Here is a 21,970-nt window from a genome sequence, read left to right as displayed (position 1 = left end):
TGTATATGTTCCGGGAGTGTGGCAGTGTCAAAGGTGGGTATTAAGCTTTGTTGGTACTTCCTGGTCGTCGCGCCTTATTTTGATTCTTTGCACTTGATTGACATTCTGATCTTTCCATCCATCGAGAAGTTGAGCCTCTCTGACAACTAGGAGGTCACTGTCGGATATTACACCACGGACTGTGTTCAAGGAATGGTGTGCTGTTAAAGATGTAGAGTAGTGCCGATAGATGCCAGAGGTTTCGACTTGTCATACTGAGCCTTGTGCTTAAGTTCTAAAAGAATCTCTCCACTGGCGATTCTTGTGGCTTTGTAATCGGCTCTAAAGGTGTCTGTAAGACACTGAGATTAATAAAGGTGACAATGGTCTTGCTGTTATGTCAGGACATTCAGCACGGACAATGTGGACATGCGGGAAATTTTCAGTATTCTTTTCATGATACTGGAAATTTACTTCAATGCCCCCTCTTTTAAAAAAGGGCAATAGGGAAGGTGGGGAAAGAGGTGGAACCCATAAAAAGTCTTGTTTTCCGTAGCAAGGCCAGCCACCCACCATCGAGCCCAACATGGGGACGCTGGGGAAACCCGCTGGCATTGCAAGCGCCAGATGTACGAAGGTACTATAACCCGATATGGCATATCCGAGGTTGGATACTGTACACCAGATTATTCTTCGCTGCCAGGAAAATCAGAAGTAATCGAAGAGAGGACAAGAAAAATAGGAGAGAGCAAGACGAAGATGTGGGGAGAGAAATAGGAAAAAGAAACAGCCGATTTCCCCTGCGTGGGTCAGCCAAGGGGTGCTGTCTACATCAAGACAGGGCCAAAGGGGTTTGTTGCCTCTGCCGGGGCGCCTTAAAGGTCCAATCACCTGGCGTTGGCTCCACCCCCAGAATTTCCTTTTCCCCGGACACGGCTTAGCCACATACGGCTCAACGTAGGAGAGGTCGAAACCCCCCGTTAGCTCGGGTCCGTGGTATCACTAAACACCAAAGCCTGCATGCGCTAACACCCCACCCCTGTGAGGCGTCACCGCCTCAAGGGATGTCTGGAGTAGTAATTATGCACGTCCTACTCCTTGAATAAATATTATGGCCACACCACCAGAGGACGCCACAGCATCATCTCATTCTTTTCAGAATATGACGAAAGTACATAGAGAGTTTGTGTTGGGGGATTTTAGATGTGTTTCCTGTACACAGAGCACTTTTGGTGGGTGTTTCTGTAGAGCTCTTGGACGTCGTCGAGGTTTTGAAGCTGTCCTCTTGCGTTCCAGTGTATAATTTGTGCTTCCATATTGGAAGTAAAGTAGTTCTCTGTGTACGTTAAGGGAGTGACTTAACTAAGCTGAAAGTTTGAATTCAAGTAACAGGGCTGTCATCATGTCCTGCTAGGAGCTTTGTAGTTCTCTTGGCGCTTTCGAAAGTGCCACGCCACTATTTCAGCACATAGGGTGCCACTGTATTCATTGCCACCTCGGGGTACTGGATGACCACACATGCGAGTAGGTTGTTTTCGAAATGTAGGCCTCGCTTGGTGAGGCGAGGCCTCGAGACCTGGGGACCCTGAAGTCTCCGGTCTCTGTTCATGAGTAGGCCGAGTAGACAGCTACAGCCGCCTTGAGGTTGGGTGCCACAGCCAATGGCTCACTCTACGCAGGTCGAAGGAGTGGAGAGGATTGGTGTGACGCTGCCGCCTGACACGCCGCATCAGCATATGTGAGACTATAAAATGGCGAGTCTCTTCTTCTTGCTTCTTTAAATGTGATGTTTTCTTTTACCTTTAATGTGATGATACGTTTTTCTTCTTCCAAAACGACCAGGATCATGAGTATGTGGCATGATTTCCGCCACAGTTCACGCAGTGCTCCGTTTCTTCGCAGTTGTCGGACGTGTGACCCAAGACTCTGCATAGAGCACATGTTTGTCGACCACGACAGCTTTGCGAGCCGTGGCCATATCTCTGACATTGGAAGCAATGGTGGGGGTTTAGAATATATGGCTTCACGGAAGTCTTTTTGAATGGTTGACTTGAATGGTTTCTGGCAGATTGCTGGAAGCAAAGGTCAGTGATAAACGTTTAGTAGGTGTTTATTAATTTTCTCTTCTTCTCGTAATCTGCTGTACGTTGGTCACGTTCTGGTTCTTTCATCCTTCCAGAAGTTCAGCTTCGGTCAGGTCAAATAAACTTGTCTCCGATACTGTTCCACGAACTAAGTTGATAGACCTGTGTGGTGTAATACTCAATAGTGTGTCACCAAATGTTAAAAGAGTGTTCAGTTTTTTGATTGGGTAATTTTTCGTATCTCAAGATTACAGCAGATCTCTGCAGGTCATTTTGGTAGTCTTGTACCCGGCACCAAGAGATTCTGTAAGACACCTGGCTACCACGAAGGAGGATACAGATTTGGCTTGCTTATTGCTTTTCTTGCAGTGTATAACATGAAAGTGAGGGGATATTTGAATTGGTCGGTTGAGAGAGATTGATGTCTTTGGTGCACACCCGTTTTGAGGATGCACGATCACTAAGCAAAATGAATGCTTTGTGCATGCTGATTGTATGTTGTTCAACAACGTTAGCAGCCATCCACCGCAGAGCCCAACTAAGGGACGCTGAACGTTTACGAAGGCTGAAAGCTTGCAGACGTCAGCCGTAGAACACTGCCATAACCCAATGCGTCTAGACCAAGACAGGCTATTTGCATAGGGCTAAAGCTTGCTGCCGGGAAAATTGGAAGTAAACAGAAGGAAGAAGTATACAGGAAAGATAAAAAAGTGAGAAAGACAAAGATATATAGCGAGAGAGATAGGAAAAGGCAACTGCCAATTTCCCCTGGGTGGGTCAATCCAGGGTTGCCGTCTACGTGAAGCCGAGGCCAAAGGAGTGTATTGCCTCCGCCTGGGGGCTTTAAAGGTGCCATCACTCGGCATCGGCTCACCCCCAGGATTCTTTTTTCCTCAAACACGGCTCAGCCATGCACGGCTAGGCGTGGGAGGCAGTTGAAACCCACCAGCTAGCTCGGATTTATGGTGTCGCTACGCGCCAAACGCCTGCTTGCGCAGACGGGCATGCGGGGGCGGCTCTAAGCGGGTGAGCGCAGTATTTTAGGAGGACGGTGAGGGTGAAGAAATACGGGGGCAGCCAGAAAGATTTTTACACTGAGTCAGTACTCTTTTATATGCGAAGAAGTAGCAGAGTTGGCCCATTTACTCAGTAGCACACTGTCTCATGGCACCCAATAAACTACGCAATAGGTGAAACTATCGGAGTGTCCAGGAAGCAAAAACATGCTGGGGTGGGAAGGGGGGCAGAATGAGCTTTATTGCACGCGACAACACACATAAGATTTTAAAATAGGTGTATGTTTCGGCTGCTAACAAATAATCTGTTTAGTGTAATTTTGAAACCGCTTGATTCAGCTGTGTAGTGCATGTGTAGCGCATGCCGCCCAAGCTACACCTTACTTTATACCACTAATATATTTCTAAAAAAAAGGTACACATATCGTTGATGTAATGCACGAGAGTTAACACGAGCGTGCGTCAGTGAGGTTAGTTTTATACACTCGCACAAACAGTGCGAGGTTTGAACGCATAGCCTCCACCAACAGAAACGGTCTTCATTGGGTACTAGAAGGTGATGAGTGCCTGTACATCATGATAGTTTTGATTTACGTCTCGAACCCTTGACTTCTACCTTGAGACGAAAACGTTGCAATGCTAGAAAAACCGTTTTTATGCGTCTGGAGATTTCAGCAAGATGAATACGCCTAATGTTATATTTAAAAAAAAAAACTAAAAACAATAACCAGAATGTTGAGATTCTTTTTAAACAAGCTAAGCAACTGTTATGAATTAGCTGTTATATCTATGCTTATTCACACTAGGCAGTAATATATTACTTACAAATGGCACTGATTTTGTTGTTTGGCGTAGCTACGAAAAATTCAAATGCGTGATGATTTCAACAGCATGAAGATTCGGCGTAGCGTGGCAGAACATTAGAAGAGGTTGTTGCCCATCGAAGGGAGCATTGCTTGATCAAATAAGCTCAAAATTTATTCGTTGCAGTGAGAAACCATCACATTACTTTGACAGACAGATAAAGATACCAAATAAAGAAAGGCAGGGAGGTCAATCAGAGAAGAAGTATTCGGTTTTCTACCAAATACTTTTACCCTGCACTGGGGAAAGGGTGAAGAGGAGACAGGAGTGTAAGAAGTCACAAAGTTTTGTTATTCACTTCGGTTTATTCATAGTATGCATGATATTTACAATTTGGAAAAATGAACAAAGCGAGTGAGTGAAATAGCAGTGGTTACTTTAGGCCAATGTGGATAGAAACCTTTAATAAATAATAAATATGACTTATACCGTACACACTAGCGTTCTTTAACTAAGCAAAGTTGTCAGACATGCAATGTACCACAATGTCTTGAAGAGGACGAGGACTCCGCATACACAACCGTCAAGTAGTTGGGTGACGAGTAATACGCGCTCTCATTTTAGTTGCAAGCAACGGTCGAAGAACGTCGCTTTAGTGCTTTTACCGCTGCTCTCCTTTCTGAGGAAGTCTCGAAACACCTGAACAAAGTGCAGTCGTGACCCATTGGGTTTCCACTTGTCTTTCGGGCACTTGAAGATGGGATGGGGAAAGTCGGCGTTTACGCTGTACGCGCTGATGGCGATCCTCGATGTGCCATGGTCACGCCACGCGTCACAAATCTGGACATTGGATTGTGCAGATTTAAATGTTAAATTGTGCGTAGGCCCAACGCGCACTTTATTGTTTCCGGTCGCACGCATGTTTTGGCCGAAGTAGCTACTATTACTCGCTTTGATCTAAACAGTACGCTCTTAAAAAAACAAGTTAGTAATCAGTTAGAAAATGCGTGTGTTTACTAGTTTCTGTAGCATTTTACTACCTTCGCAGCATACTTTTACTTGCCCCTAACTAGTACAGCAAGTAATTTTAGCCATTAATAACAAGGGAACCTTTTTTAGTGCTTTTAACTAAGCAACTACTAAGCCGCCTACGTCGCCAGATTGGTCGTAGATGCAGCAGTACATTTTGCCATAATAGTGACATCATAAGCAAAATTCAGGCAAGCTCCAATTTTATTGACTACCTCGGAATAGAAGTTTCATGCTACGTAATGGCACACGCATAAGTATTCGGAAACCGTCATGATTTTGCATTGAAAACAAAAATTATGTTATAAATTCTGGCACTTCTAGCCAGTATGCGGTGTGCGGTCCAAAGCAGGGGTATATATAGTCCTCAAACTGCTGCTACAACAAAGTTCTGCTATGTCCAAGTCTTGAAGATTTACTTGTGCATGTATTTGCATGCATGTTCTTGTGATCCGCTCATATAAGTTTGGATGATTGATTTCTGGGGTTTAACGTCCCAAAACCACCATATGATTATGAGAGACGCCGTAGTGGAGGGCTGCGGAAATTTTGACCACCTGGGGTTCTTTAACGTGCACCCTAATCTGCCGCTCATATGAGTTTTCATACCCATATGAGCATATAATCATATTCATATATGCTCATATGGACTGGCATGAGCATATCATATGCTCATATGAGTCCAAATAAGCATACGAGATTCACCTACGATTAGACATATGTGAATGTAATGTGATCATATGATCATGCCTTCAATTCTCTATAAGTATATTGCTGTGCTGCACACTTACCCCACATGACATATTTGAGAGCCACAATTATTTACAAGGGCCGTGTCAATTTGTTTTTACCTATGATTTTAAATAGAATCATAATGATATGGCCACGCACACGAACATTTAACTAAATAGGTACAAACCTCTATTTGCGGGGGTTACTAACCATTTAGTAAGGAACTAACCACTCGAGTCAGCACTATTCACTTACTAACTAGATAATAACTTTGACAACTCAACGACATGGTGCTTTTAGCCACCCTGTTAGTATTTGGGCTAGTGTTGGTTACGAGTCCAACGAGGTAGTGCATTTCTCAAGTGAGACTTTTTTTAGCTGCATTTACTAGCTGGTTAGTGGATTCTGTGGCAAGTAACAGGCTAGTACTTAGTCAGTTAATATATCAACCTTTTTTCTAAAAGTGAGCTAGTTAGCAATGCGCCTTGCTGTGTACCTTTCTCTCGCAAAAAAAATATTTGAAAACACACCGAAAGATCTGAAGTGAAAACAATCACAATTACCTGCAAACAATGGCAACGCACAGCTAGCATTCGAACAAATTGATACGAGGGTCTCATTGGCAACGCCACCTTCGATTAGGAAGGCTGGTTAGCATGCTGCAGATTATTTAATAACATATGAAACGTACGATTTGCAGAGCCATGGTACATCTGTACATATGGACACATAAAAGTATATTCCGGTTGAGATTGTTTACCGTCTTCCTTAAGCTAACAATATTTGTCACGGGGACTAGTCATGTGCTCCCCACTCACGATTCACGAAATATTTGGGTCAGTCCTAATGTACTGGACCTGCATATTTGCTAAAATTGATATCGAAGGCCAAGGCTTACCAGCAGAGTTCCCGATATGATTCGTTGACTAAATTGATATTCAAGGTTTTGCCCCAGCAGCATATCTTCCGATGTTTGGTTGGATAATCTACTTTTTTAACTCGGCCAAATATTTTGCTTAGAACTACGTACAGAACATAAAATGACGTAATTCAGCCCTATATGTGTAAGTCAAGGTGATGTTACCACGATGCAAGATGAATAATCGGGAGAGTAGGGGAGTTCAGCATGCTTGAATGCCTTGCCTTGCGTGGCTTATCACTGCGCGGGACAAAAGGCATCTTCTAGTTGAATCGAAGATGCATGACAATAAAACTTATTCCTGATTCTATAGGTTGAAGGTCCAACACCCCTCCGGGCTGTTAGTGAGCCGGAATTCACATGACACGAGCCAGCAGCGCTGGGAATGAGAACCGCTTTTAATTGACGACTCAAAAGAATCTCAAAAAGCCTTATGAACCGGCACAAGACGGCACAAGTGCATGCAAGAAGACCAAAAGCCTGGAACGAAAAATCCCCGCACACTGGAACGGAAGATACGGTCAACGGAAGATACGGTGCAAAACATAACAGCAGGAAAGCAGGCGCGAATGATAACGGCAGGAAATCAAAGAAACCCAAAAGGAACTCGAAGCATAAAACAAGCCAACGCCTCAGTGGACAACGCAAACCAGAGTGACCTCTGCTTTGCAGCACTCACGTAGGAAACCATAGTGCTTAGCCTGACCATGGCCGATCGACATGCTGCCCCCTAAAAACCTCTGGGCTTGGTCTACCTCTTTTCTTGTCGGATAGCTATTTTCTACCCTCTGGAGCCTTTTCGATGCTGATGCTCATCGCGAGCATGCGCAATGTGCGTGAGTCCTCCTTGATCAGCTTCTTACATGCGTCCTGCCAATAAAAACACATAGGCGCGACACTCTTCCCTCACCCTCCCCCAAACACAAGATTGGACACTCCAGTGAGTATCCTAGGCTACACACTCCATACTAAAGGTAATAATGAGCACCACATGCAAACACAAAAGAGTAAACTGAGAAGCAGCCGCTGATCAGTCTGCACACTTTGTCGGGCGCCACAGCACTTCATAATTAGACGAATGTCCTTGTCTACAAAGTTATCCAGGCACCACAACAAATCGTCATATTTTGCATGTATGTGTCCTGATAATTACTCCAAACGGAGCTGACCACACGTCCCACATCAATAACTACTCGTGACCTGTCCTTGTCCCGCTGGTTGCACAGAATGAAACGGGCACAGAGCGTGCGCGAGCGTTCACAGCAGCCTGTGTCAGCGTTTCATGACGGGTAACAGCCTTATGCTTTGTCGAGGGCTGGTTGGAACTGAATGTGGTAACATGCCATTGTTTTGTGGTGTTCACCAAGAACTTCTCAAGTGTGCGCAATTGTTCTGTCTGTCAAACATATGGCATTATCCGTTACGAGCTTTTTTAGAAAACTGAAGCGAATGAACATCTCCAACAGACAATCCCAGGTGACTTATGAATCCAGTGAGCGTGACGGATACAGCTCTACCCGTTTGAAAAAAAGGGTCAGTGAATAATAACGAGTACCAACACCCCATAGCTTATTCGGGGTACGGCCCCATTTCGCTACAGGCAATGATTTTGCACATGTACCTGATTTCCACAGATTACATGAGGCATGGTAGTTTGCCATCGGTTTTGTGACCTTGCAGGTCGGGCAAGTGCGAACGTATGATATGACGTCCTTTCTCATGTGCGGCCATTTAGTGACGCTGCAATACTTTTTAAAAATTCACTTTCCATCACTGTGACCAGCGAGGCGTGTGTCATGAATGTAGGCCACGAAAGTTTTGCGTAGAGATGATAGAGTCAGAGCTATGAAAACGCCATAGGGGGACACCTCATTATGCGTCTAGATTGAGGGTTTGTAACGCAAGAGCAGGCCATCATCGACTTTCAAGAAGCCAGCCTAGGCATTTTTGCGAATCATGCGTTTCCAGTGGTACAGGCAGCACTCAGGCCACTGAATATCTGCTTGCACATGTTGTCGCTCCTCTGAGTGCCAAGGAGCAGCTTTCGTGAGACCAATGTTGGCCAGGTATTTTCAGGCTCTGTCGCAACCGGAACCTCGGTGCCTGGTTTACCATGCGCAGACAATGCCACTCGGGAAAGTGTGGCAGCTACTTTATTGCTGCTGTCTTTCTTGTATTTCACTCTGTCATTCAATTTCTGCAGAGAAAGAGCCAACCATGACAGATGACCGGATAGCTTTTGCAGCACATACAGCCATGACGGAGCCTGCTGATCAGTTTGTATCGGCAAGGCATCTCCATCAAGGTACGTACATGTCGAATTTATTCTGTGTGAATATGAATGCAAGGCACTCTTTCTTTGTTACAGTGTAGTACCTCGCTGCGCCTTTGAGTGCGTGGGCAACGAATGCTAGCAGGTGGAGCATTCCTTGATATTCTTGGAGCAAAACTACCCAAGACCTTATTCACTTTCGTCGGTCTGCACAGTGAAGGGTAAGTTTAGGTCAGGGAGGCACAGCCGTGTTGTGTCAGCGATAGACTTCGACTTAGTCTCGAATGCTGCCTACACCGGGTTAGTCCAAGATCAACGGGCAACCTTGGCCTGGACTAACCTTGGGCAACCTTGGGTGAAGTCGTCTTGCCAGATCGACGCAGTGAGGAATAAAGTGGTGGTAGAAGCCTACAATAACCGAAAACCGTTGCAGGCTCCTAACGACCGTTGGTAATGAAAAATTCAGAATGGCCTGAAGCTTCTGTTCACCTGGCCGAATTGTACCTTGCCCAATAATGAAGCCTAAGAGGTCAATTTTCCGTAAAACAAACTGAACTTTCTAGGGGTTGATGATGATTTCTGAGTCTTGTATTGTTGTAAGACAGCGGTTAGGTGTATCAGCTGCTCGTCGAAGGTTTGCGAAAAGGCTACCACGTCGTCCACATAGACTTTTGCATAGTTAGGCATCTCGAAGCACAACTTCCGTGACGTGCTGGAATGTGGCTGGTGAATTGCACAATCCGAAAAAGGTAGCCTCGAAAATTTTAACAATCCTCTTTGAAAAGCAAGTGCCGTTATTTCACATCGCACACTGCTAACAGAATTGGCAGGATGCCTCCCCTACAATCAAGAGTAGTGAAAAAATTGGCGCCCCAAGAGAGTACATAACAGAGTAGATTGATGGAAAGGGGTACAAGTCTTGAACCGTGACGGTGTTCAACCACTGCTAGTCAACGTATTACCGTTCGGGCTACTCTTTTTCGAAGCTAGAACAACTGGAAACGCACAGGGACTGTTTCACGCTCTTATAGTGCTGGTGGCGAGCATTTTGTTGAGGGCAGCATCCACACGTTCATGCTTGTGGACCTACATGGCACGTGTATTGAAACAAATAGGGTGGAAGTCACATGAATCGATCCGTTGTTACAGTTCTCCACCTTGCCGGGGGCCTCTGTGAACATTGCGAAAAAGGGCTTTAGGCTGTTTTGATTTTTTAGCTGTAACTGCTCTTTGCGGGATTTCATAACGATGAAGAAGCCCTCTCTAGTCTCGATGAATGGATTCACATTCGTTGAATGCTGATAAGACTGGTGCTGTGGAGAAGTGGTCACAAACGTGAGTGGTTTCGCAATGTTTTTTTGGTTGTAGATGCCCACACGGAAATCAAGCACGATTCGCGACTGGACTCTTAAATTGCGTCCTGAAATTACGCCATAGGAAAGTCAAGGTAGGTGCAGGAAACGCTGCTGAACTTTTTTGCCCATCAAGTGTAAACGCCAGATAAGCTGCACGAGTAGTAGGGGCAACATAACCGATGACCACGCACAGATTAGTGTTTAAATTTGGAAAGACCAAGCCTGGTTGATTGATTGATATGTGGGGCTTAACATCCCAAAATCACCATATGATTATGAGAGATGCCATAGTGGAGGACTCCGGAAATTTTGACCACTTGGTGTTCCTCAACGTGCACCCAAATCTGAGCACACAGGGCTACGGCATTTTCGCTTCCATCGGAAATGCAGCAGCTGCCACCGGGATTCAATCCCGCGACCTGTGGGTCAGCAGCCAAGTACCTTAGCCACTAGACCACCACGGCGGAGCTACAAGGCTGAGCCTTTAATCTCACAGGTGTTGTTGATGCGCACCTTTAAAACAGAAACAGCTGAGCCAGTATATAAAGGAATCGGGACCTCTACTTCTACCATCACGATTGGTGCTTTACCAGCGTGCGCTACGAGGAGAGTGGGTGTAGACAGAAGATTGTTCACATATGACCGTGTACACCGTGGCTTTTATCGGGTGGGGAGCTCTTTGTGGGAGTGTTGAATTCCTCTAGTAGTTCTAAGAGCGATAAGGAATGCGCATTTGTCTATTTGGGCGTGTGTTGCTTTGTAAAAGGTTTCCCACAAACCCCCGGCGTCGAGCAGTCAGCAACACGCCTCGCTGTTTTCGAAGACGCCCCGTAGCCCTCGGAGGAACCGCAGTACATGCGAAGTGAGAGTACCAAGGGGGCGGTAGAATGTTGACCAGCCATCGGCATGCGCTCATCATTGCCGGCTACCGTCATTTCTCGGCGGCCAGGACATGATCTGCTTGGGCACTGGCTCCTGCAGTGGCCTCGACCTCAAAACAGGAAGCATACGTGGGGGTTTCTGCTTGTACCTCCTGCACTAGAATGGTTGGCGGTGGCTACGGGTGGTTATTGGGTCAAGGTGCCTGGTGTGGGTGTCTCACGTTGCTGGGTCACTGACGAGAAGGTGGATGGAGCAGACAGATTGTGATGGCTGAATTGGTATAGAGCTTTTAGTGGGGCATCGGTGTGGTCATTGAGTTAGACCGGCCGTTTGACGCACAGGATGGCACGAGGGTGGATTCGGGCGTCCCACCCACCGGAGCGTAGTAGGTATGTGAGCTTCGCCAACGTCGTGGCCTGAAAATCACCCGCTTCTAAGGCGAAAAGTCGAGTGAAGGGAATGAACGACCCCTTAAGTATGCCTTAAAACGCGTATGCGACTAACTAACTGCCCGAGACACTTTTTCCGGCTTAGACGCCGTAGGTTCCTTGCGGTCGTGAAGCTTATAAGGACCATATGTATTCTAGGAGGCTTTCACCTCAGCCTGTGTACGACTGCGCAGTTCATCTTTTATGCGAACGACGTAGTCGGACGGAAGAACTTCGGCGCGGAATATTTGCTTGAAAAGGGACCAACTTTAGAAAGGCTGGTGACGACGCCAAAGTGCGCTAGAGCCAGAAAGGTCGACGGGCAGTACACATAGCAGAAGAGTAATTTGTGATGGCTTGCGCTTCGCGATAGTCCTGTAGCTCTTGCGAAAAATCTGCGACCAATTTCTTCACCGTGTTTCCTTCGTATGTAAGTATGGCCAGCGGTAAGCCAAAACTGTCGGCTGCTGTAGCCTGGCGTTTCAGCAACGGGGTCAGCTGCTAGACGATACGAGATTTATCTTGCGCGGACTCGTCCTGTTTCACTTTGTTGGGCATTATATTAGACTTAAGGTTCATAGGTTTTTCGCCATCACGAGCTGTAAATGCACCGGAACGCCAAAGAATTGCAATATGCGCAAACAATATCGCGTGCGAAATGGGCGGACTGAAAGGTGCCGTATGCGTGCGGCTCTTGCGGTACGAAAGCAAAATGAAGAAGAAATTGAAACTGCATTAGAAAGCTACGTTGGGAGGAACGAAAGAAAGATAAATGACATGCGAAAGCCACTTTGGGAGCCAGATGAAGGCCGCACTTCCACTCGAGAGGGTTACTGAGCCGGACACAAGCCTGCAACGCTGGGAGCAAGAACTGGTTTTAATTCACGACTCAAAAGAATCTAAACAAGTCTTACAGACTGGCACAACACGCCACATATGCATACTAGAGGACCAAAAGGCCGGAGCGAACAATCCCCACAAACTGGCGGTCAATAGTTACGGTGCGAAACATAACAGCAGAAAAGCAGGTGCGAAACATAACGGCAGGAAATCAAACGAACTCACAAGCAACTCACACTATAAGACGAGCCGACGACTCGCCTTAGGGGACATCCCAAACTAGTGGGGCCTCTGCTCTGCAGCACTCACGGAAGAAAGCAATCGCACCTAGTCCGACCGTCACCCATCACAATGCACCCCCCCCCCCCCAAAAAAAAACTGGGCTCGTTTCACCTACTCTCTTATCGGCTAGCAATTTTCTACCCCCTGTGGCTTTTGCGACGCTGACGCTCGTCATGCGCACGCTAATGCGCGTGTGTTCACACCACCCTGCTACCAACATGCGTGTTGCTGATAAGGACCTATCGGCCCATAAACTTTATGCACCTCTTGGGCCTCGAATTCACATAGGTGGCAGGTCTTCGTCGATTAACCCGCGGAAAATCAAGTGGTCACTTTTTCCCATCCATCACTGCCCCTTTTTATATTCGCTCCTTTCTTTCCATGCTGTTATTTGTCTACGTGCTTTCACTTGAATTCGAAATTGAAAGGCTGCTAGAAAAGATCATTCGCAGTTAGTCAACTTGAAATAGCCGTGCTAGAGTTGACGGTAGTGCATGGCTGGTGCCTACATCTTTTCGGGGACGCTGAACATTACAGCGTCCTATAGAAGAGGTCAGTGCTCAGTGGTTTACAATAATAGCTAAGTAAATAAAACCAGCATTTTTAGAACTTTCATACTGTTACCAAATGACCTAGGCTCTTCGAAGCAAGCAGATATAGAAAAAATATTAGGGTTGAAGCAATCGGTACAAATGAAGGTCATGGGATGGATTCCTGTTGGCAGCAGTTGTATTTTCGATGGAGGTGAAAATGCTGTAGGCCCGCGTGCTCAGATTTAGGATCACGTTAAAGTGCCCCAGGTTTCGAAATTTCCTGAGACTGTGACTCTGATAATCATACGGTGGTTTTGCAACGTTAAACCCCACGTATAAACCATCAATCATAAATGGATATCATCTGGGTTTCATGAGCGCGGTAAAATTCCGAAGACTACACATCATGAGTGAGATCTCGAACACAAACTAGCTGTGAGTATACATGTGCGCATCCAGGGCCTCGCTTTAGACATTGATGATGATTGATTGATTGATTTGTGGGGTTTAACGTCCCAAAACCACCATATGATTATGAGAGACGCCGTAGTGGAGGGCTCCGGAAATTTCGACCACCTGGGGTTCTTTGACGTGCACCCAAATCTGAGCACACGGGCCTACAACGTTTCCGCCTCCATCGGAAATGCAGCCGCAACAGCCGGGAATCGAACCCGCGACGTGCGGGTCAGCAGCGGAGTACCTTGGCCACTAGACCACCGTGGCGGGGCGGCTCGCTTTAGGCAGTGGACGCCTATGTTTTTCAAATTTTCGATATTTGAGATATATGTGTTACGCAATGTCGCCTTTCCTGCTTTGCCAAGATGTCACATGTTCGTCCCACTATGTCTCGCATGCACAATAAAACTGATTTCACTTCGTTTTATCTGTTTGCGACTGCGCAAGCGAAGATACCAGCACGTAGTCGGAAAGCATGAAAACCCGCATGGCTCAGCGCTAACGCTGACATTAGACGCACTTTGGCACGATAGAAGTGCCGAGGAGATATAACTTGCTGGATAGGTAGTGGAGGTGAGAAAGAAAACTATAGTGCTTCACCTTTGACCTCAGTAAGGTTTAGGGGTCCTTTAGGAGACAATTTGAACGAGCCCTATCTCTTTCTTGATAATTTAAACAGACCCAGCCGCCTAACAGACGACCTTGTTGTTGTTGTTATGTGGGGTTTAACGTCCCAAAACCATCATATGATTATGAGAGACGCCGTAGTGGAGGGCTCCGGAAATTTTGACCACCTGGGGTTCTTTAACGTGCACCCTGACAGACGACCTTTATAGTAATAGGCAAGGCAGTCTGATTGAATAGCTTCTCTTTTTCTGCTGGTGCATGTTTATTGCATTACCAGACATCTACTCAGTAGCACCTACGCGTAAAAAATAAACCGAATTGTCATATGTAAATTAGCAATTCTCCTGTGATTTCTTAAAGGATTTATTTATAGAGCAAATACTAATTCCTGAAAAGGCGAGAGTAGCAGTCATTATTACCACTGGAAGATAGGAACGAATGTTGATTCAGCATACTGGGAACACTTCCGAAGTTTTTCAAGTACCTCATGAACCTGTGTTGCAGGCATATGGTTGGTACTGTGAAGTATTTCACTGCTTTCCTGACAACGAAATGTATTCTTGAGGCAAGTGCTTTTGATGACAAGTAATGTGTTGTTTTTGTGGCGTATAAGAAAGCGTGGTGCTTGCTTTGAGAATGTCTAGGAAGAATCAAATTCATACCACACATGTAAAACACTCATACTATCGAACGCTGGGGCAGGCCTGAAGGAACATTTGGCGCAAGTCTATATTAGGTGTGCGGAAATACTGAGAATGATTGCTTTTTAAAAGTTTAAGAGTTAAGTGACATCCTGTCATCGTCCTGTACGTACGCTAGCTAGAAGACTCACTCTCCAATCATGGCGCTCAGAAAACGCCTCGACCAAACTTTGACAAACATGAGCTACACCTTGCGGACCTTAGAAATTCTTCGCAATGTTGCAAATTTTGAGCTCAACTTTGCAGACGAGACATAGATCTAATTGTTTTCATTGAATGCAGACAACAGGGGGCTATAACCAAAACAAATGCTCCTAAATATACACATGAGCCTACCTGCTTGTATGAATGGCAAAGCTTTTTATGTGCTTTAAAAGTTGTCATTAGGCTGGGGGTTAATACCTCTACATACTTACCAGTGGCACTGAAATGCAGGAAAACAATGAAACTTTGAGAATGAAAATGCAGTTTTTGTAGTGGACTCAAATATTGTGTACTTGATAATACGCTGCTTGACTGAAATGCACAGTGTGCTTGCGCTGAACTGCACGGCCGTGTGTATATGTAGGACAGTAACAGATAAAAAAGTATAGTTACGAGTTCAACGACGGTCTGCCACAAAGACCTGAATAGGTGCGTCATAACACCGGTGTTTGTTCATGACAAAAAAACGACAATCAGAACAGGCACATGCAAATTGAATTAGATCAAGACAAAAATGCTTGTTTTGTACAACTTACCTTAAATTGGAGTGACTCCTTTGTGTCATAGGTATTCAGGAACGCCCCAATCTTATCAATCGCGTAACTTGTTTTGTAGCGCTCTTGATAGTGCCAGGTCACGTCACCAGCACCGCACAGCTGCAATTTGGAGCACGCGTTAAATGTTTGCACTATTGTTACCAAGTGCTATTCTATGCGTGGCATCATGTGCACTCCGTTCCCATTTTGCTGCACATGGCCTCAATGTTTGAAAATATTTACGCTGATATAATTTACCGAAACACCTGTGCCGCACAGAACACAAACAAAAGAACCTGGAGCTTTGCGAGAATGATCTGACCATAGTCGCGCATTTATATTTTCCACAAAGATTCAAAATATTTCATGGGCCAGAAATTTCGTATATTCAGCTTCGAACAAAGCAGACAGACAAGTGAGCTTGACATACCTTTTGGGGAAGGGAACGATTCTAAAGCGTCATAATAATCAACGGAAACATTGAGGCAGCCAAGAAGTGGTGGCGCGAAAGCTACGAAAGGAAACAGTGGCACTGAGTGCGTTTCTCTCCTCTATTGTCTCCTCCTCACCACCACTTCTCTTTCTGATACCTTTGCCGTGCTACAGTACAAAAAGTTTTGCTACACGTACCACCTCTGGCTTTGTGTCTTTCTCTCTCTTGCTTGCTATTTTTCATCTTTCTTTTGTCGTCTCTCGTTCCTAATTATTCATTATATATATTTGTTTCTCTTAGTTTCTAACCTTTTTCTCCTTTTCTCATCAACAGTAGCGCAATCATGCGGTGGTCTTTCGCAGCATATTTGTCTTTTTCTGCCACCCGTAGAGACGCACTTATATCATTCCCAAAAATGTTGGTGCGCTTGCGCAAGTGGACTGCCGAACGGGTACGACTTTCACTTTCGAACTCTGAGTAGGCGTCTTCGAATTCCTCCCTGTCCGAAATATTATTTTTATTTATTTGTCTCTTGTTCTCTCCCCTCTTCACTTTCTATCTCCTCCTGCTTTCTTCAGTCCAGTTCATTGCTAAGCGATGCGAGATGCCATGGCCATCTACTATGATCATTGGGATTTTTCGAAAAGACTCAACCAAAAACCTCAAGCCTACTCAGTTCCGAAATTATAAGTTCCAATTTCAGTGATCGTCACACAACTGCTGCAGCATGGACATCCGCATGCTGTCAAGAAATTATGCAAGTAACTCACGAGTGGAAGCGGTACCCGTCGATTGGAACTGTCATCAGCAGAGCATTCTGTGTATAAACGTTGGTCCACCTTCATGGTTGCCGCATTGGCCGGTGTGTGAAATTGATAGGACTCCAATTCGACGGAGACGCTCAATGAAAACTTGATGCCTTTATTCTGAAGACAGCTCGCGCATTCGGAAGCATTACGCTGAAATAAAGGCAACACAATTATTGCTGGTGAGGTTTACTTATCGCAGTTTTACTTAAGCAAACTGCTTTGAACATTAACCAAATGTTTGGTCTGTAAACAAGTCTCGATCGCGGCAACTCCTCGTTACGTCGTGCCTGTGATACCCCTCAATACTTCCGAATGGTGAATGTGTGAACCACTAGTCCCAGCGTCTAGCTCTGTGTTCCTAATATATGTAAAACGCGACGTAAGCTTCGCTACTAAGGTACAGGATGCAAGGTAAAATAGATGCCTCGTGACAAAATAAAACAACAAAAAACGTAACACTATGCACAGATTTATATTATACAGCTCCCAGCGAAACAAAAGTGACGCGACCTGTAAGCTGTGTATATAAACTGCAAGTTTTTCACCACAAAATTGCCTCGAGGGATTCTGTTTTTGTCACACCACCTCTTCGGCCTTGTTGTTTAAATCTATACACAGTTCATTTTGTGATCCCAAACTAACACATTATTGCTCAACAACACCTTTCGCGACCATCCTTATTACTTATTTAGCCATCGGGTCGACAAGTTCTTGATGACTAGCTTCAACTGAGAAGACAAGTTTGGAAGCTATGCTGTTCAGACGAGCATGGACAATCATTCCTCCAAATACAGCACACTTCCTAAATTGTCTTTATCTTTCAAGAATCGTAGAATGTGCAATGCTACACACACGTAAGAAATAACGTTGCACACAATTTTGGCGCCTGTTTCACATTAAACGGCAAAAAAAATGCTCAGAGGATGCGGCGCCTTATGATGCACTGGCATAGTTTATCAACTGTGCAATATTAAAGGCAGAGAACATTGCTAGACTGCCCTAAATATTTTCGCACATCAGCTTCATAGTGCGAGTGATCAACAGTGCCGCAGACTGGTAGTGCGAGCATCGAACCTGGATGACATATCCAGGTTTTCTTGAATGATAAAAAGGGGAGCCCCTAACGCCGTGGACTCGGAAGCATTTAGACGCACTGGCTCTCATGATAAAGATTCTCAGAACGTACTCTGAGCATGTGCATGCGGAATGAAATGTTGTGAGTCCGAATAAAGGAGTAGAATATTTCAGTTTAAAACCCTTTCTGAGCTCGCCCACTTCGGAGCTCCGCATACATCACCTGCCTGAAAAAGCGGCATCCCAAACAATTTTTCTAGACTCAAGTTCACATGAGACATTATCCAGTAAAGTAATTATGTATGCACTTCCAACATGCCTGGTTGAAATAGTCTTATAGCAAACGCTTTTAAGTAAACAAAAACTAACTTCCGTCATTCTCTGTCGGAAGCTAATTAGAGCCACCTAATCATACTGGGACTCCCCTTCAATGCGCAGTGAAACACACCCGCAACGCAGTTGAAGTAGAAAAAAGGAGGACACAGAAGCACAGTGCATGTGCTGCACTAGCCACATTCCACACAGCTAATATACTCACACTAGGGTAAAAGTTCGCCATATGGTTCGTTGAGTCAAACGAAACCAGAGCACTGCGATTACCGCCATAATAGAATGAAGGATACATGACCATGCGTCGGACCCTGTCTATATTTCACGGTATTAATAATTTATAATCTTCCAACCAAGTTCAGCAGCCCCGCCGCGGTGGTCTAGTGGCTAAGGTACTCGGCTGCTGACCCGCAGGTCGCGGGTTCGATTCCCGGCTGCGGCGGCTGCATTTCCGATGGAGGCGGAAATGTTGTAGGCCCGTGTACTCAGATTTGGGTGCACGTTAAAGAACCCCAGGTGGTCTAAATTTCCGGAGCCCTCCACTACGGCGTCTCTCATAATCAAATGGTGGTTTTGGGACGTTAAACCCCACAAATCAACAACCAATTTCAGCAGCTGCGTGCAATGGCACGTGGTGTATTTGCATAAGTGAAGTCTTCCTTAAGGTTTTGAAATGGCACTAGTGACAATATGCCACCTTGTCGCTGCTCTTGGGGTCAACTCCTAATAGGTTTAGCATTTGTTTCACAGTGTTGTATCAATCTAAGCCACATCCTCGACATGGTTTTCTCTCGAGCTCTCATGATCACTGGTTCTTGCGACGCTAATTGACTTGTACTATAATCGTCACCATGTCCACCATATTGGCACTCCTTTTGCCTTTCACCTACACTCCAAGTGCGTGAAGTGGAAATCATGACATTGCAACACTCTTACCACCGTGTGACCATGCTTCAGTTCCTTCTTCTCCTGGCGCGGATTGATGTAGTTGTTAGCCGGCAGCACAGCACACGGCTTACTTCTACCGTAAGCACCTTGTCCCAAGAGGATCACATGCCGCGGTACAAATAACGTTCTGAAAAAGCAGTTTGAACCTTATGTGAAAGAACTCTCCAGCCAAGGCGTCACCATGAGACGGAAAGTTATTTTGCGCAATTGTGCCAAGCAAGGTAAACTCGCGGTGTATCAACATGTCGAAGCTCATTCCTTAAACTTCAAATATCACCCCGATTGTTGCATCATGACTTTCTGTAACAGAAGCTTAAAATACACTCAACTATTTTTTGCAATCGGAGAACAAGAATACCTAGATGCTCCTTGTGCTCAGCCATGACAATTGTAGAAATATTAGAGGCTCTAAGCCAGTCACAATATGAAATGAAAACTACAACGCGTGTCAATGACTTTTTGTGAATAACCATCTTGTCTGTGCTGCCTGCAGAAGATACAAGCGAAGTAAAAGACAGGAAAATAAATTGACAATGCAAGTCAGAGAGTAACAGCCTCACAGTTCATTATAAGCGCACATCAGGTGTTGCGGTGTAGTTGTGCTGCAAGTTCTACACACAGGTGCGAAATATCAAGGTTGGACACGTCTGTGCAAAGTATGGTTAGCCGTGTACACAATACTTACTTGAAATACTGTGCAACTTGGTCGCATAACGCAAGTTCGAAGTAGATGCCTAGAACCATGTAGGGCTTGATCTTAGAATCTTGTTTTTGGTAAGCTTCTGTTTCCTGCGAAATGTTGCAGTGCAGCTTGAATGAGGTACTTTCAAGCAGAACAATAGGTACCTCGCGTTAGCAACAACGCGTGTTCTCTTTCATCGCGAACCACCTTTTGTCAGACTAAATGCACTTTTATGGTTTTATTAACATGTCTGTCAATCCATCCGCCTACCTCTTGGTGCACTCGTGACTGCCTACTTGGCTTTGACCAAAGTTGGCATGGGAAGGTCACGGGCTGTGAAGAATGTAACTGTATTGTCACAAAAAAAATCACGTGACATCACCGAACTATTTTCTTCGCACACGTGTTGCCCATACCCGTGTTGACGAACTGTGGAAAGCGAGTATGTGTAACTGGTGACAATGCTTTCGGCACACAGGAGCACACATGAACAGCTAAAGCGGAGATTCCTTTTTTAAAGCGGCACGTTAAAAAAATGACATGGACAGCATTTACCCAACCGATGCGAAGATGAGAATAATATCAGAAATAATTGTAAGCATTCTGCGTGCCATTCAGGTATTGTAATCCTTATCCATGCCACGTCCTCAAACTGCTTTGGATGAAGGTTTTGTGAAGGTGTAATGTCTGTGCAACGTTTATTGTGAATGAAGTGTTGGTTTTCTAACTTGATAACGAAGCAATAAAATTCAGACTTGTACTACTATAATACAAGCGTCACCTCACGTTAACATCAACTGCGGTTCCTTGTGGCTCCCTGGGTAGGCCACTTTTACAGCCTTTTAATAAACTTTAGTATGGTATTCCTACGATTTGGTGGGCTGCAGAGAAGCACTACTACGACGTAATTAAGCGTCGAGTAATATTGGCGTCATCATACTGGAAAGTGCACTTCGCTTCATTAATAGTGATGTGTGTGCTGCATAAGAAGTGCCGACATTTCGACAGCTTAAAAATTGCCCTCTAAAGGCCAGTGTTGCCAACGTTTATAGTAAGCCCACGAGGGGCACACAACTACTACACCTACAAAAACACGTCGATTCATCTCATAAGGCTTGGCTCAAAGCCAAAAACTACCACATAGAGAATTACCAGCCGAGTGAATCGCTTAAAAGTCGTTTGCAACAAGGCATGGGTTATCGAAACTTTTTTTATGTTTCGTGCTGGATGATTAAAGGACACCTTCATGAGAAAGAATAACACCGAAATGTAAGGTGCTGCACACCAATGAACTTAGGAGATTGCGTTATTTGAGCACCGAAGACAAGTTTTGTTCAACACAAAATGCATCTTTTGTATAAATGTTTGTGACGCCCACACCTTAAGAAACAAGAGTGAATGATTTCGTGTCAACACTATTCAACAAAAGCGTTCCATAGAGGGCTAGAACCATACAGTTTCCGCTCAGCAAAAGATTACTAACACAGATCCCTTCCACAAGTGACTAATGAGGCGCTGCATGGAGCATTTGTTTAATCATAATCTCTCGTTTGTTTTTTTACCTTAGACACTTACTCGTGAAGGTTCGTTTGTAAGGATCAAGCAAGGCATCGGCACAAGGGGAAAAAAGTCCGATATTGGCTTAGGAGGTGAACTATAATATATCGGACATCTGAAGAGTTTGCCACATCAAAAGCTTGAGCTTCAGATATGATTCAGTCATATGTTATAACAGTTCGCGTGATAGTGTTGGCATTAAAAATGTACATTTTACGTATAAAAAGTAGGCATACAAAGTACAAAAAAGTTAAAAAGTTAGAAAGTTGAGCCAATGAACGAAAATTTTGGTAGATCAGAGAGGAATGTGGTATGCACAGCCTATTTCTTCCTTTCGTTCAGTCAACTGGGGAGTTTTTACGTACACTACATCAGATATTTGTATTTCGAGATAACGTGTTTGTTTTAGTTGAAGAAAGTATACTTACAATAATGCTTTGGAATTTGCTCAAAAGCAA

The 21,970-nt window shown here is 44.9% G+C and overlaps 1 protein-coding gene across 1 annotated transcript; it reads right to left on the bottom strand.

Moving 5' to 3' along the window:
• Positions 1-4,228: 4,228 nt before the first annotated feature.
• On the bottom strand, positions 4,229-19,386 carry LOC142766994 (uncharacterized). The gene is made up of 4 exons (XM_075868209.1): positions 19,262-19,386; positions 16,883-17,071; positions 15,680-15,799; positions 4,229-4,723 (listed from the first exon to the last, which is right to left on the bottom strand). The coding sequence occupies exons 2-4, from the start codon at positions 16,955-16,957 to the stop codon at positions 4,499-4,501; spliced, it is 420 nt and encodes a 139-aa protein (XP_075724324.1). The 5' UTR covers positions 16,958-17,071; positions 19,262-19,386; the 3' UTR covers positions 4,229-4,498.
• Positions 19,387-21,970: the final 2,584 nt, after the last annotated feature.

This window comes from Rhipicephalus microplus, chromosome 7 (assembly GCF_043290135.1).
Source record: "Rhipicephalus microplus isolate Deutch F79 chromosome 7, USDA_Rmic, whole genome shotgun sequence".
Lineage (NCBI taxonomy): Eukaryota > Metazoa > Arthropoda > Arachnida > Ixodida > Ixodidae > Rhipicephalus > Rhipicephalus microplus.
The sequence above is the reverse complement of the archived record's forward strand: the minus strand, read 5'-3'. Positions and strand labels throughout refer to the sequence as shown.

Coding starts and splice junctions, on each gene's coding strand:
- LOC142766994 (XM_075868209.1), bottom strand. CDS start 16,957: ATGAAGGTGGACCAACGTTTATACACAGAATGCTCTGCTGATGACAGT. Junction 15,800..16,882: donor GACGGGTACCGCTTCCACTC/GTGAGTTACTTG, acceptor TCCAAATTGCAG/CTGTGCGGTGCTGGTGACGT. Junction 4,724..15,679: donor AGGAGTCACTCCAATTTAAG/GTAAGTTGTACA, acceptor TCCAATGTCCAG/ATTTGTGACGCGTGGCGTGA.